This window comes from Podarcis cretensis, assembly GCF_951804945.1.
Source record: "Podarcis cretensis genome assembly, chromosome: 17".
NCBI classification, from domain to species: domain Eukaryota; kingdom Metazoa; phylum Chordata; class Lepidosauria; order Squamata; family Lacertidae; genus Podarcis; species Podarcis cretensis.
The window spans coordinates 4,697,405-4,712,582 of NC_137187.1; the positions used below are offsets into that span (position 1 = coordinate 4,697,405).

The following is a 15,178-nucleotide window of genomic DNA, read 5'->3' on the forward strand; positions in this document are numbered from 1 at the left end:
TGGAATATCCAGCTCCTAGCAGCCATCGATGAGATCGCACCTAAGTGCCCTCTGCGACCCCGCAGAAACCGGGCTCCCTGGTTTACCGAGCAGCTTCGGAAAATGAAGCGGGACCTCAGACGGCTAGAGCGAGTATGGCGGGGTGCCCGTGATGGAGCCTCAAGAACATCTTATAGGGTTTTTATGAAAACCTACGAGATGGCAGTGAAGGCCGCTAAGAAGTCCTACTTCTCGGCCTCCATTGCATCCGCTAGCTCTCGCCTGGCGCAATTATTTAGTATAATTAGGTCTTTAACGTCCCTTGAAGGACAGCCAAATTTAAATAACAATTTGACACACAGCTGTGAGTCATTTGCGAGCTTTTTTTGCGGAGAAGGTCCTATTGCTTCGCCATGACCTCCCTGCCAATTTGGATACAATAAAGGAACTGGAGGCCCCTCGACTGTCCTCGGGTCCAGTATTGGACCACTTTGACCGGATATCCCCAGCCGATGTGGACAGACTCCTCCGAGCTGGAAAGCCCACCACCTGTCCTCTTGACCCGTGCCCGTCTTGGCTGATTAGAGCATGTCCAGACGAGGTGCGGGCCCCCCTGGGTGATATCATCAATTTGTCCCTTGGCACCAGGATATTCCCAGGGGAACTGAAGGAGGCAGTGGTGCGTGCGCTCTTAAAGAAAACATCATTAGATCCCTTAGATCTATCCAATTACCGCCCGTTTCGAATCTTCCATTCCTGGGTAAGGTGATTGAGAGAGCGGTTGCTGAACAGCTTGGTAGGTTTCTGGATGAAACATCTGCTCTGGATCCATTCCAGTCCAGCTTCCGCGCTGGTCATGGGACCGAGACGGCTCTGGTCACCCTAACAGATGATCTCCGCAGGCAGCTGGATCGAGGCGGGTCGGGGCTGCTGATTCTTCTAGATCTGTCAGCAGCCTTCGACATGGTTGATCACGAACTCCTGGACCACCGCCTTGCCGACGTGGGGATCCAGGGCACAGTCCTTCAGTGGCTGCGCTCGTTTCTCTGGTCGGGGACAGAGGGTGGCGCTTGGGGGGGGGGGAATTGTCATCGTGCCACTCCTTGGTGTGTGGAGTGCCTCAGGGTGCGATTCTCTCCCCGATGCTTTTTAACATCTTTATGCGCCCCCTCGCCCAGCTTGTCCGGAGTTTTGGGCTGGGTTGCCATCAGTATGCCGATGACACCCAACTCTATCTGTTGATGGATGGCCATCCTGACTCGGCTCCAGACACACTGACCAGATGTCTGGAAGCTGTGATTGGATGGTTACGTGAGAGCCGGTTGAAGTTAAATCCTTCGAAGACAGAGGTCCTCTGGCTGGGACAGGGCGATATGGGATTGAGGGGGCAACTCCCATCTCTTGCGGGGGTGCAATTAGTGCCAGCATCGTCCGTTAAGAGTTTGGGTGTAATCTTCGATACCTCCCTCTCTATGGAGGCGCAGATTACAGCTATAACAAAGGCGGCATTTTTTCATCTCCGCCAAGCTAAGCAGTTGGCTCCTTATCTCTCTCGCCCTGACCTAGCCACTGTGATCCACGCGACAGTCACCTCCAGACTGGATTATTGTAACTCGCTCTACGTGGGGCTGCCCTTGAGACTGACCCAGAAACTCCAGCGGGTGCAGAATGCCGCGGCGAGACTCCTTATGGGGTCTTCGCTGCGAGATCATATTCATCCGATCATATTCATACCAGCTGCACTGGCTCCCGGTGGAGTACAGGATCAGGTTTAAGGTTGCTGGTTTTAACCTTTAAAGCCCTATACGGCCTAGGACCCTCGTACCTATGGGACCGCCTCTCCTGGTATGTCCCACAGAGAAATTTACGGTCTGCAAATAAAAACATCCTGAAGATCCCAGGCCTCAGAGAGGTTAGGCTGGCCTCAACTAGAGCCAGGGCTTTCTCAGCCGCGGCTCCAATCTGGTGGAACGCTCTGTCACAAGAGACTAGGGTCCTGCGGGACCTGACATCTTTCCGCAGGGCCTGCAAGACAGAGCTGTTCCACCAGGCCTTTGGTCAGGGCGCAGCCTAACCCCCTCCTCTGGCAATCTGCACAGAATTTTGCTTAATGGTTGCCATCAATTTGATTTTAATTAATTTTATAATGAATGTTTTTAGAATGTTGGATTATTTTGATTGTTGTTAGCCGCCCTGAGCCCAGCTTCGGCTGGGGAGGGCGGGATATAAATAAAATTTATTTTTATTATTATTATTATTAATGTGAGTTCTCAGCTGTCTTTTCCCTTTTACAGACTTCACTACGTCAGATGAATCAAACAAGATTTTACATTGTAGAAAACAATATATCATCTACGCGGGTACATTTGTTTGTTGGTGGTCTGCCACCTCATCTCTCTACTGATGAATACACAAACATCCTCAGAGATGAATTAAGCCTCAAAAGTAAGTCACATACCAAAACAGTTTATGTTTTCATCTCTGGCTGCTTTCAGATGATCAAATGGCTAAATGAACTAACGTATGAACAATCCTCACACATCCGCTTACATCTGCTTTGCCCCTACTTCACATGAGTGAGCCCACTGCTAACCATTGTTTCTCATTATGTCAGAGCTAGGAAACTATGGTTAGTAGCTTCCAAATAAGCCAAGACATGAAGCCATGGGAGGAATTAATCATCACGCTCTTCCCATGGTTTCATCAGCGTAAGCGTTTCAGCCTGTCCAACAGAATGATCTCCCCTCTCCTACCCCTGGGTTGCTGTTCTGGGGGTTCTGCAGACACCCCCCCCCCAGGCTGATTTGGAGGGGTTGCGTGGAAAGGAGGAGGGGGGAGGAAAGTCCAGTTGTGCTAGTGGAACTTTTTGCACTGGCTTTCACTCACACAGCTACTGATTTGACTCTGGACCCAGGTTTTAAAGATAGCTTCCTTTTACTGGCATGTGTGGAAGCTCTCAGGGCAATTCACAATTCAGGTATCATAGAAAACTATTAGTTAACTGAAGCTTTCTGGCTTGTTTCTCTACTCACACAAAGGGAGGAGCAAAGCAGCTGTGTGTAGGTAGGAAGTTCATATCTTGCTTTATTAAGATGATATTTAATTATCTGGGTGTGTCCATTGTCAAATAAAAAATCTATTTTAAATTCTGAAACACACTAAAAGGCACTCTGTCATTCTCAGTCTTGTTTTTTCAACCTTCGGTGCATTATTTTTCTTGGTGCTATGTCTTAGAAGTTGTAAAGCAGAGGCTCGAATTTAATGAAATGCCTCAAACATGGATTGTCACCTGTTCTTCCCCACAGTTATTTGTACTGTCTTTTATATTTGTTCTTTCTCTGAAACAATACTTATTGGGGTTTAAAAAAATGTTATTTCTATTACTTTATATGAAAACCTGATTTGGACGTTAAAAAGTTTTAAAAGTTTTATTTATTAACTATTATTATTAATATTAATTGACATCTGAGGATAGCATACACAATCTTAAATACACGTACAAAGAAAAGGTAAAATTAATAATAATAATAATAATAATAATAGTAACAACCTTAAATAATTATACTGTTAAATATCGATTTAAACTTGTACTTATCCATGCTCTTTTCTTATATTTTCTAACTAAACAAAAATAAACCAAAGTAAAATCCAATAAACTAAACTATGTCCAAATAGACTTACCGTCATTTCCCGATGTAATTTACATTTACAACATTGATGTACTTAATACCTCACTCTTAATATATTTTCTAATACTTTCTTGCAACATATCATACCATTTTTCCTTATTTAATAGTGTTTAATTTACACAAGGGTCATTCAAACGCTGCCATAGATGTTATGTCATTATTATATTTTTGTAGGTATTTCTTGAACATATCCCATTTTTGTGTGAATGATTGTTTTGTATTTCCCCTTAATCTATTTGTCAATTGAGTTTTAAGTTTTAAATGAGTAAGGTGAAATAAAATGTTATGTGGGCTTAAGCAGATTGCGCAAAAGAGCTAGAAGCCAGCGAACGCTACTGGATTGTTTATATCCAGCTTGGCTGGGCTTCTGGCAAAGAGGGGGGATGTGGGGGGAAGTGAAGATATGTGGGCCTGTCGCCTAGCTATTGAACATTGTGTGATGCTCAATGCTATACAGTGACTACATGTGTCTTCTGACCACTTCATCGCTTTTCAAAAATTGACCACAGAAGGAGCGAAGGTTCTCCACAGAAGCTCCATTGCACGCACAGAGCTATGCTTGCATCCCTTTGGAATCCCACCCATGCAGTGTTTGCTACAACAATTTAAATTAGGATTAATAGGCATCTTAAATATGATTTGTGTTTATTACTCAAGCTAATATATTCCATTAGCAGGATTTGGAACCAGCTTTGTTCTGCTGCGAACCAGTTGATCCTGTTTATTGTCCTGAAGCCTTTAACTTTAAATACATGGGCAATTTGTGTTTAACATTCATGCATCTTCAAATAAACAAGACTGATCTCACAGAATGTGTGTAAAATGGGACAGCATTAATTTTTAAAATTTATTTCGGTAACCTATAGTTTGTTTCCACCTGGGGGGGGGGGATAGACATTTTAATGTTACACATAGAAAATAAGTTTTGCTTTTTCTACTTTTTCAGCAAATCTAGTTTCTGTGAGCCACGTATATTCATCTCAAGGTAAGACTATAGCGTTTTATCTTGAGTTTAATGGCTGTGTAAAAAGTGTTTGGTTATAATGTGCCACCTTTGGGTCTGTTCAAATGTTTTACACCTCTCCCTCTTCATATGGTGCGATTGGGAGAGGTCTTTTGGCATGTCTGCTTCCTCCGAATCCCTTCGCTGCATGTAGTAATCTAGTGATTTTTATATTCAGGCATAAGAGGCGCATAAAAGGTAAAGGTAAAGGGGACCCATGACCATTAGGTCCAGTCGTGGCCGACTGGGGTTGTGGCGCTCATCTCCCTTTATTGGCCAAGGGAGCCAGTGTACAGCTTCCGGGTCATGTGGCCAGCATGACTAAGCCGCTTCTGGCGAACCAGAGCAGCGCACGGAAACGCCGTTTACCTTCCTGCCAGAGCGGTACCTATTTATCTACTTGCACTTTGACATGCTTTCAAACTGCTAGGTTGGCAGGAGCAGGGACCGAACAACGGGAGCTCACCCCGTCGTGGGAATTTGAACCCCATCCTTCTGATCGGCAAGTCCTAGGCTCTGTGGTTTAACCCACAGCACCACCCGTGTCCCTTATAAGGGGTGCATGGTGGGACCTTATTGTGCAAGTGTTTACTTCTTTTTGTGGTGGGCTGCTGGGAGGAAGCATGCAGGTCTGAGGCTTGCTTCTGAACTCAGCATATGTAGAGTACCAAATCAACCCCATGTTTCTTCAAGGACTGGGAGAGAAACAACATGTATTCCCTGCTCGTTCAGAGCGTCAGTAGGTGCCTGTCTTGACCACTTCTCTATCACAGTTTTCACTGGGACCAGGCAAGAAATTTATCCATGAAAAAAGCAGTCCTCTCCTGGATAATGTTTACTGTTACATTCAAATGCATAGTTTGTTCTTGCCACGGGTTGGAATGATTATGGTGGCAGCTGTACAACTGAATAATCCCTGCTCCAGTTTTACTGCAAGCTACCAACATATTGCCTAGAGATCGAGGATGTTTGGGAAGCACTCCATGACTAGAAACCAGGGCAACTCTCTTGCCGAAGCCTTGAGTAGGCTTTTCTTTCACAGGTGCATACATTTTTCTCCTGAAAACATAAGAGTTTTGTGCTGGAACCAAATGTGCATCCCATTTACAAAGGCTAAGAACATGATACTGTATTTTTTGCTCCATAAGACGCACCGGTTTTTTTTTTGGGGGGGGGGGAATCAGCTCACAGTTGTGCAGCTTCTTTTGCAAAGGGGAAAAGCCCCTTTTTTGAGGATAAGCTCAAAGTTGTTGATCTTACTTTGCAAAGGGAAAAAATCCTGTTTTTATGGGGTTCAACTCACAGTTCTGCAGCTTCTTTAGGAAAGGAAAGGGAGCCGTTTCCAGACAGATAATCTAATCAGCCAATCACATGTCGCTGGGGAAACAAGCAGCCTCTGCCTGAAGAACATTCAACAATGGAGGCCTGGGCAAGGGGGCGGGGCCAGAAAGGGAGCCAGCGATCGACCACACATTCACTCCATAAGACACACTTCTCCTTACTTTTTAGGAGGGAAAAAGTGTGTCTTATGGAACGAAAAATACGGTACCTGGAAATATGTCAAAATGTACTTGTGAAGATGCAATTGCATTATAACAAAAACCAAAAACACCAGCCTGGAAAAACTGAGAATAAATGTGTATTATGTTGAAAGGTTCTGTGTTGCATACCTTCCTATGGTGCCCATTAAAATCATACCATGCATCTTGTGTAATTCCTGTTTCAGTAATCTTCTTAAGGGTGGAAGTACACTTTACCATCAACACAGTCTACTTGTCTCACTTTCTCCTGTAACATGCAAAGATACTTACTCATGCTGTAACATAAATGTCACTATCTCCACAAGCCAATGATGTTGCGCATGGGGAACAACCAATATGAGCAAGAATGCCTTCTGAGGATTTCGTCTTGGAGCCCTGTTTCATGTTTCCCTTGAACAGATTTGAAATCCCCCTACTTTTCTGTTGAAAAACATAGCAATTTGTAGCACAGCTGTCCTCTCTGGAGGAAGATTAAGTGCACTGTTCAAGATGCTAAGTACTTATTGTCCCCTCTTATGTTTAGCTTAGATTCTGGCCCTTTTTGAGCTCTTAGATATTGATTTGCAGCTCTTCTGACTTTAACTGCACATGGTCAGATGGCAAATTGATCTGGAAGGCGGTGTGCTAAGCACTAAAATGTCAAAGAGTGTTCTGTCTACGTAGGAATATGGGACATTGACGTACACCAAGTCAGAGCGCTGGTTCATCAGTCTCAGTGCTGTCTCCAGTGACTGGCAGTGACTCTTTAGGTCTTTATGGGTCTCTCCCAAACCTACCTGGAGGTGCTGGGAATTGGAATAGGAGACCCTTTGATGCAAAACATGTGCTCTACCACTGAGCCATGACCCTTTCCCATAGAAATTCCATTGGGAGAAACAGACCCTCTGTTGGGTAGAGAAGGTACCATCAAAAAAGGTGTATCATAGCTGTGCTCATGTTGTCAAAGAATAACCTCAGTCACCCAGAGGCACCAACCTGACCAGGTTTAAGCCTCTAACTTTTGTGAGCTGAGTTGCGTTCAGTGCACTCAATCTTCATTGTATATACCCTTTAGTGACACAATAAAGATATTGCATCATATCACTATGTGCATTTATGTTTGTATAGCCTTTAAAAATTATTCTTGAATTAATTTGTTGTAGGTGCTGTTGTACTAGAAATTTCATGTTTTGCTGAAGCCGAAAGACTCTATATGCTAGCTAAAGACACCACTGTTAATGACAAGCCACTAACTGCAGTTGTCATCCCTGAAGTTCTGGTAAGAACAATTGGCTTCCACGTTCTATAAGAAATTAACTAATGCTCAGACGATAAATATAGCATGTTTCATGTGCAAAGCAGAGATTTGATGGTCATCTGTCATGTGTGATCCAGTTGAGATTCCTGTATTTCAGTGGGTTGGACTAGGTGGCCCTCAGGGTTCCTTCCAATTCTACAGTTCCATAATTCTATGATTCTATGAACTCCACATGAAAATAAATTAAATCCAGCCCTACTTTGCTTGGCCATTTTACTCTGGCTACGGAGGGGATGGGAGCAATTAACAAATAAGGGAATGGAGCAAAGTTTACTGCCAACAAAGGAATGTGTGGTTATAAACAAAGAACAGTCATGTTTGATTTTGTCCTTAAAATAATGAGCTATTTTTGTTCTACCTAAAAGAAAAACAGCTTTAACATTTATAATCTTGAAGGATAGTTAAAATGTGCCTTAAATAACAAAGCTGTCTGTATGTTGAGAGCATAATGATGGATTAATTTACTCCACTTTAAGGTACCCTTTAAAAAATGAGTCCATATCTACTTGGCTCTCTTGAAGCCTGTTGTGTGAGCTCATAAGTAATTTCTAAACTACTTTGCCAAGTTTAAGCCTCCAGAAATATGAGAATGCATAGTGGCCTCTTAAGCAAGCATTTGCGTTAGTATGGGAGCCTCTACCCCTGGTGAGATTTACATGCCACTCAGCAAGGTATATGTGTGTGAAAGTAGCAGCTATATGAACGAGAGCAACAGCTTAGGTCTTTCTTTCTCTCCAGACTGATTTATTCACTAACTAACCTGTTGGTTGCATTATTTTTGCAGTGCCGGATTGTGCTATTGCTGGTGCTTGCATCTGGGGCCAGAACAAGTCGTTTTTTTTCTTATGAAGTGTAGGAAAAATGGCATTCTAAATATAGGCTTTGAAGATTGCCTGATGAATAATGGGCGTAGTTGCATATATCTTTGATTTATAATGAAGCTTTTGGAAAGCCTCCACTCTCACTTGAAGATAAACGGCGAGAGCGACAGTTCTTGCTGTTTTTCCATCACCATTGCAGACGCCCCTGTGCATATTATTTTAATGCAGAAATTGGATTAACATAAATAAGAGTCAGGTTACACTAGCATTCACCAACTTGTTCAGGCCAGTGGGCACATTCGGAATTTTGAGAAAGTTTCAGAGGCACCAGTAACAAAATGACTGCCGCCGAGGTGGGGCATAGCACAAATTGGACACCGTGGGAGCATATAGGACAGGCTGAACCTGTGCAAACAGGAACTGCACAGGAAGAGCAAATAATATCTCATGCATTATGATTTTTAATGGGGGTATTTACAGTGGTACCTCAGGTTACATACGCTTCAAGTTACATACACTTCAGGTTACAGACTCCGCTAACCCAGAAATAGTACCTTGGGTTAAGAACTTTGCTTCAGGATGAGTGCTCCGGTGGCAGGGCGGCAGCGGGAGGCCCCATTAGCTAAAGTGGTGCTTCAGGTTAAGAACAGTTTCAGGTTAAGAACGAACCTCTGGAACGAATTAAGTACTTAACCCGAGGTACCACTGTACTGAAATTGTTTGCAGGCATCATAGGAAGTACCGTGCTGGTAAACCCTACTCTTCATCTGAGCAGCTTTGCCTTTGAGATGACTGAAGTCTCCCCCATCTACAGGCCAAGAAAATTTAAGATCACACACGGGAACAGAGGAGCTATTGGCTGATTTTCTCTGTTTATCCCTGCATGGCTCTCATTTTCTCTGGGAATTGTGAGAGCGAAGAGCAGGGAAAACTGCTGCAGGAAGAGAGATGCAAAGATAAACAGGAGTGGCTTCTTATATTGAGCTTTTCCTTCGTGGAAAGTAAAGCATGAAAGTCACACACACGTAATACTAAGCTATAGTTTAGTAATACTAGAAGAAACTGCAGTGAGCTTTGCTCTTGCACTCCTGCCCCCTTTCTTCAGCAGCATGGCCATGAGGAGGACTTAAAAAGCTCTTTCTTCCATTTTAGATTGCTGTCATCTGGACCCAGAGTGTGGCTAATCTTAGCTAGGGTTAATGGAAACAAGCTAACTTCAAACCATACTGTATGAGCTATCCTGATTTAACTAACCATAGTTAAGACAAACTATGGTTTGTGATTTGAACAACATGCTCAACTGCTGTTAACCAAAAGTGATTTTGGAAGCACTAATGTTTATGTAATCATAGTAGTTTCACATTTGTTTCACTCCACATACAATCACTAGGAAGTTGAGGCCCATTGTAATCATGCCAAGTAGTCTAATGATTAAAAGGGAAGAGCTATTCTAGTGCATATAAAATATAGAAGCAGAATAGTATTCCTATCTGAACTAGCTAGTTAAAAATACTATAGTCTTTTAGACTCTGGGGTTCTTTTTCAGGTGTATGTGTGTAAATTTAAACCAACAATAAAGTAACAATGAAGTAAGTACCAATGGCTGAGGATGAACGGTGGTTTATGATTGGCCATCAGACCATAATTTGAAACTATGGTCTGGAGGGGGTTAGCAAATCATGAATTGTGCTAACCGTGGTTTACATGTGATATCTGAATTTACCAACCTGTATTTAGCACTGTTGCTCTGCCTCTGGTGACCTGTGCATCTTAAGTTTTGAACAAATGGAAAACCAAAGCAGAGAACCTGTTCTAAAACATAGTTTGCCAGTGTGGTCAGCAGCTCAGCATTTTTTCAGTTCCAAATTATGGTTAGTGCAAACCATGGTGTGATGTCTGATACATCTCATGATGTATCCTGCCATTGTTGATCTTTAGGCACAAACAGATCTGGGTTTGGTTGTGTTAGGTCATTCATTCCTATGCAGAATAAATCTCTCTCTGTAGCTGCCAGCTCTTATTTGCCTAAGCTAACAAAAGTTGCTTTCTTCCATTGCTGGTATGATTACCAGTTGCCTACAGAGATAGAAGCAAGCTGTCCATGTGTTTTAGCAGCTGCCTGAAACAATCAGTACCTTATCCTCAATTCCGATTATAAATTGAGGATTGTTGCAATCTTGCCTCTGTCATGAACTCAGAGTGGCACCACATTTTATGTAAGAAAACATTATTGGTGTGGGTAGGCTAAATCTTGTTTGGAGCAAGTGGGTGCAGTAGGAACAGCATATACATATCTTTTTAAACAAGTTGTGTACGCCTGCCGAAGCCCCAGCCCCATCATTCATCCCAGGGATATATTTAAAGAAGCAAACATGTTGATTCTACTTCAAACAGAAAACATGATGGTTGCTGTTACAGTTGAAGTATGGAGCTGCCCTCTTACTGGGCGCTGTTAGATATGCCACCACCTGATTATCTTCATGGCTTGCAAGTTAGTTGTAAGCTGCAATAATGTTTATGAACCACCTCAGACATAATAAACGAGCTGTATAGCTGTTGCTTGTTAATGTGTTTGTGGGATGCTCTCCCCAGGGAGGCTTGCCTGGCGCCATGATTACATATCTTCAGGCACCAAGCAAAAACAGTCCTCTTCTATAGCCTTTTAAACTGGAGGAGTATTGTTTGGTTTTTATTGTGTTATGTATTTTTGTGTTTTTATACTGTAAACCGCCCTGTGGTACTCAGATGAAAAGCAGTATATACATCTAATAAATAAATGTGTAGAAGTGCTAAATTATAGTTCACCACCTGTGTACATATTACTTCCAAAAAGTACAGAATTTGCATGATTTATATTGTAGGAAATGGTTTAGTTCCTTATTTAGCCTTAAGTGCCGAGCTCCTGCATTGCTTGCATGTACAAAAAAGAGGGGCAAAAACACCCCTGTAATTCTTAAAATTGTTTCTTTTTAATGCTGCAGTGAAAAAACCTAAAACTGAGAATGAGGTAAAGTAGATAGTGCCCTGAGCCTCTTAGAAGCCCATGTTTTATGTTTTCCTTTTTTAGACTTCATTGGGTATTTTTGGAATGGTGTCTGTTTGAGCACATGTGCAGCGTTGTTTAACCACTGCTTTCCCCCTCTTCTAGCAAACCAACCTTCCTCAGAACTGCTGCCCATTGCTTGTATTTGTGAATCCAAAGAGTGGAGGACTTAAAGGCCGGGCTTTGCTCTACAGTTTTAGAAAACTGTTAAATCCTCATCAAGTCTTTGAACTAACGAATGGAGGACCACTGCCTGGGTAATTATTAGGTTTTGCCCAATTCAGATATCTCTGTTAATGTATTATTATTATTATTATTATTATTATTATTATTATTATTATTTGCAAGTAGTACTTTAATGGTATGTTGGGCTCCTTGCTTTCATTCTTCCACTTCCTAGTCTTGAAAGAAAATTATACAGTTCAGCTGCTGAAACTAAGCTGCTTGATGTCTGAAAAAAGGATGGAGCTATGTAGAGGCATTGGCTGGCTTCATGGTTTCCGCCCCCACATAGTGATTTTTGATAGTGCACACACACACATCATGATTTGTGATATATTGCCAGGTCAAAAATTGCGAAACCGACATCACAATATGGACTTCACACCGATTTTGGATGATATATCGCCCAGCCCTAGAGGAGAGGGAGAGAAAGTCTAATTTAGCTCCTGCTAGTGCAACCGTTCAGCTGAGTCCAACCCATGGTTCATTTTTACTTAAAACTGTTTTCTCACAATGTAGTCATAAAGGCATACTTGCTTTCAACATTGGCCAGCAAACAAACACAAGGGTTGGGTTTTGAAAAACTGTTTAAGGTGCTTCCAAGGTCTTAGCAGCTGTCTAGTGGGATTTGTTAGGGGTTTCGTTTTTTCTTTGAACATAGCTGCTATGCTGCGTCACAAATAATTTCTGAAACCCCATGCTTTAGTAGTGGTGTAGAGCTCCTGTTTGCAGATTGCCAATCCAAAGCCTCATAGATGTGCAGGACTTCTTGTCCAGGTCTTTGGACCCCAGCCATCAGTTTCAAAAGCTTTGCATTGTGGAAACTGGGCACAGCTGCAGTGTGAGTAGTAGTACAGCTGAGGATGATCACTGTCAATGCCAAAAGACTCAGTGGCATTGGGGATGTATTACCCTCGTGTCAAATAATAAACCTTTTCACCATTTCCAACAGCTTTTACTGTCAGCTAACAGAACTGTAGGGGTGGGCTTAATAAATAGCATTTCTATTTTTACATCTGGCATTTGGCAGCAGTTAAACAAATGCAACAGAAGCTCATTTGTTTGTACAGTGATGTCCCAAGTGTGAACTGGGAGTGAAAACTGCAAAGTCTAATGATCTTTCTTGTCTTTTATTGAAAATTAGAGTGAACTGTTATTATCTGACTAAAAGAGTCAATCTATTTTCCTTTTGCTGTTTCTACGTCTTTCAGTCTAAGGTAGCAGTGGCCCCTTTTATTATTTCTATGGGATTGTTTATATTTTAGTATGATGAAAACCTCCTTGGGGAGCTAACCTTCCAAGTGTTGAAATAAATGCCGTATTTTTCGCACCATAGGACGCACCGGACAATAGGACGCACCTTGTTTTAGAGGAGGGAGAACAAGAAAAAAAAATCTCCCCCTCTCTGCCCAGCGCCCCTTCAGCGAAGCGGCAGGAGGTGCTGCGCAGAGAGGGGGAGAATTTTCCCCCTCTTGTTTTCCCGCTCTAAAAGGTGCCGTTTAAGGTGCGTTCAGGCAGCTACCTTGGAAGCCTGGAGAGCGAGAGGGGTCGGTGCGCAACGACCCCTCTCACTCTCCAGGCTTCAGGTTCCTTTCGATCTGCTCTTTGGGGCTGACGGGGGAAGCCCACCACCAGCCCCAAAGAGCAGGTCAGGGAGCAGCGGAAAGGCGCAGCGGAGAGGCTGCTGCCATAGTTGCACGTCACTTCTCCAGCTGGGAGAGAGTAAGTGGGGCTTCTTTAGCCCCACGCGGCTCTCCCGGCTAGAGAGGTGGCGCGCGGCTAAAGAGGCTCCTGCCATAGCCAGGAGAGGGTCGCGGGGGGGTGGGGCTGCTTTAGCCCCGGGTGCGCTCTCCCAGCTGGAGAGGTGACACGCGGTTATAGAGGCTCCTGCCATAGCTGCGCGTCACCTCTCCAGCCAGGAGAGTGTCGCGGGGTTCTTCTATAGCCCCGCGCGCGCTCTCCCAGCTGGAGAGGCGACGCGCGGCTATAGAGGCTCCTGCCATAGCCGCGTGTCTCCTCTCCAGCCAGGAGAGGGTTGAAGGGTGCTTCTTTAGTCCCGCGCGAGCTCTTCCGGCTGGAGAGGTGACGCACGGCTATAGAGGCTCCTGCCATAGCCGCGCGTCACCTCTCCAGCCGGAAGAGGGTCGCGGGGCTATGGCGTCTTCGCTCCATAGGACGCACACACATTTCCCCTTCATTTTTGAAGGGGAAAAAGTGTGTCCTATAGAGCGAAAAATACGGTAAGTGTGTATAATGCTTTTTTTTATTTTAAAAAAATCAATTAAAATTGCTACCAGTGGTTCTTTGTTGTACTAGTAGTTGGGGGTCTTTTTCACTCTCTCTTTTTAGCATTAGGCTAGCTAGGCATATTTCATATGCATTTGGAAACCACTTGGTAAGTCCCATAATAATCTGGAGATAAACCTGTGGTCTCGCATTTGAAGAACTGCACAACTTGTTGGAAGGGAACTTTGGATCACATGAAACACATATTTTTGAGACTTAGGCTACAACCCTATATCCACTAAATAATTAGAGACCTGAATGTGGGTTTGAATTTAAGAGCATTCCTGCAAATATGTTGTGCTCACTTGTGCTTTGCTTTTTATATTGAAGGTTTCACACATTCTCTCAAATTCCATGTTTCCGAATACTGGTGTGTGGTGGTGATGGCACTGTTGGTTGGGTTCTTGGAGCTCTGGAAGAGATCAGACACAAGCTTGCCTGTTCAGAGCCGTCTGTGGCTATTTTACCTTTAGGAACAGGTGAGTTTGAAACTGGATTTCAGGAACAGCAATGCAAAATTGTTATTTGCACTCATGACTTCACAGGGTTCCCTCCTCCCCTGAAAATATTCTGGTTTGCTGTTCTGGCGAGCAGAATATCTGTTAATGATGAGGTCAAGTGCAACAAAAAGTTTAAAGCATTGTAAATTTGCAAATTACATTAAAAGAAAAATGTGGCACAGAAGTAGGTAGTAGCCATGATCTGTTTTGGAGTGAAGGCTTTTGCTTTCATATAGGTTGTTAACAAAAACTTGTCCTTTTTAAAAACAGGTAATGACTTGGGGAGGGTGCTCCGCTGGGGTGCTGGATATAGTGGCGAAGATCCATACTCCATTCTGATATCTGTAGATGAAGCTGATGATGTGCTTATGGATCGCTGGACCATCCTTTTAGATGCTCAAGAGGCTATTGAAAGCGCAGAAAATGGTGTGTTAGAGCCTGAGCCTCCTAAGGTATTTTTCTCATGTTTATTTTGTTACGACCCCGCCCCAGTTACGCCCCCTTTTCTGGCTTCTTCTGGGTTGCCATGATGTGTGTGTGTGTGTTGTTGGGTCTCAGTGGATGTGTGTGAATCAGCCGTTGCCTCTACTTGAGGGGGTTGTGATGTGAATGTTCCATTCTCTTGGTTGGAAATTAAAAAATCTGGACTAGGTTGTAAAATTTTACTTTTTCTATTTTATTAGATTGTGCAAATGAACAATTACTGTGGCCTTGGAATTGATGCAGAGCTGAGCCTAGGTTTTCATCATGCCAGGGAAGAGGAGCCAGACAAATTCAATAGCAGGTATGTGGACCCT

At 43.3% G+C, this 15,178-nt stretch overlaps 1 protein-coding gene across 1 annotated transcript in view; it reads left to right on the forward strand.

Moving 5' to 3' along the window:
* The window catches only part of DGKQ (diacylglycerol kinase theta), a 75,412-nt gene that overhangs the window by 44,204 nt on the left and 16,030 nt on the right, over positions 1-15,178 (forward strand). The window contains exons 13-19 of the mRNA XM_079959251.1: positions 2,274-2,424; positions 4,615-4,653; positions 7,355-7,470; positions 11,479-11,630; positions 14,212-14,360; positions 14,652-14,833; positions 15,065-15,165. Coding sequence (XP_079815377.1) covers positions 2,274-2,424; positions 4,615-4,653; positions 7,355-7,470; positions 11,479-11,630; positions 14,212-14,360; positions 14,652-14,833; positions 15,065-15,165 — 890 coding nt within the window. The remainder of the gene's footprint in view (positions 1-2,273; positions 2,425-4,614; positions 4,654-7,354; positions 7,471-11,478; positions 11,631-14,211; positions 14,361-14,651; positions 14,834-15,064; positions 15,166-15,178) is intronic.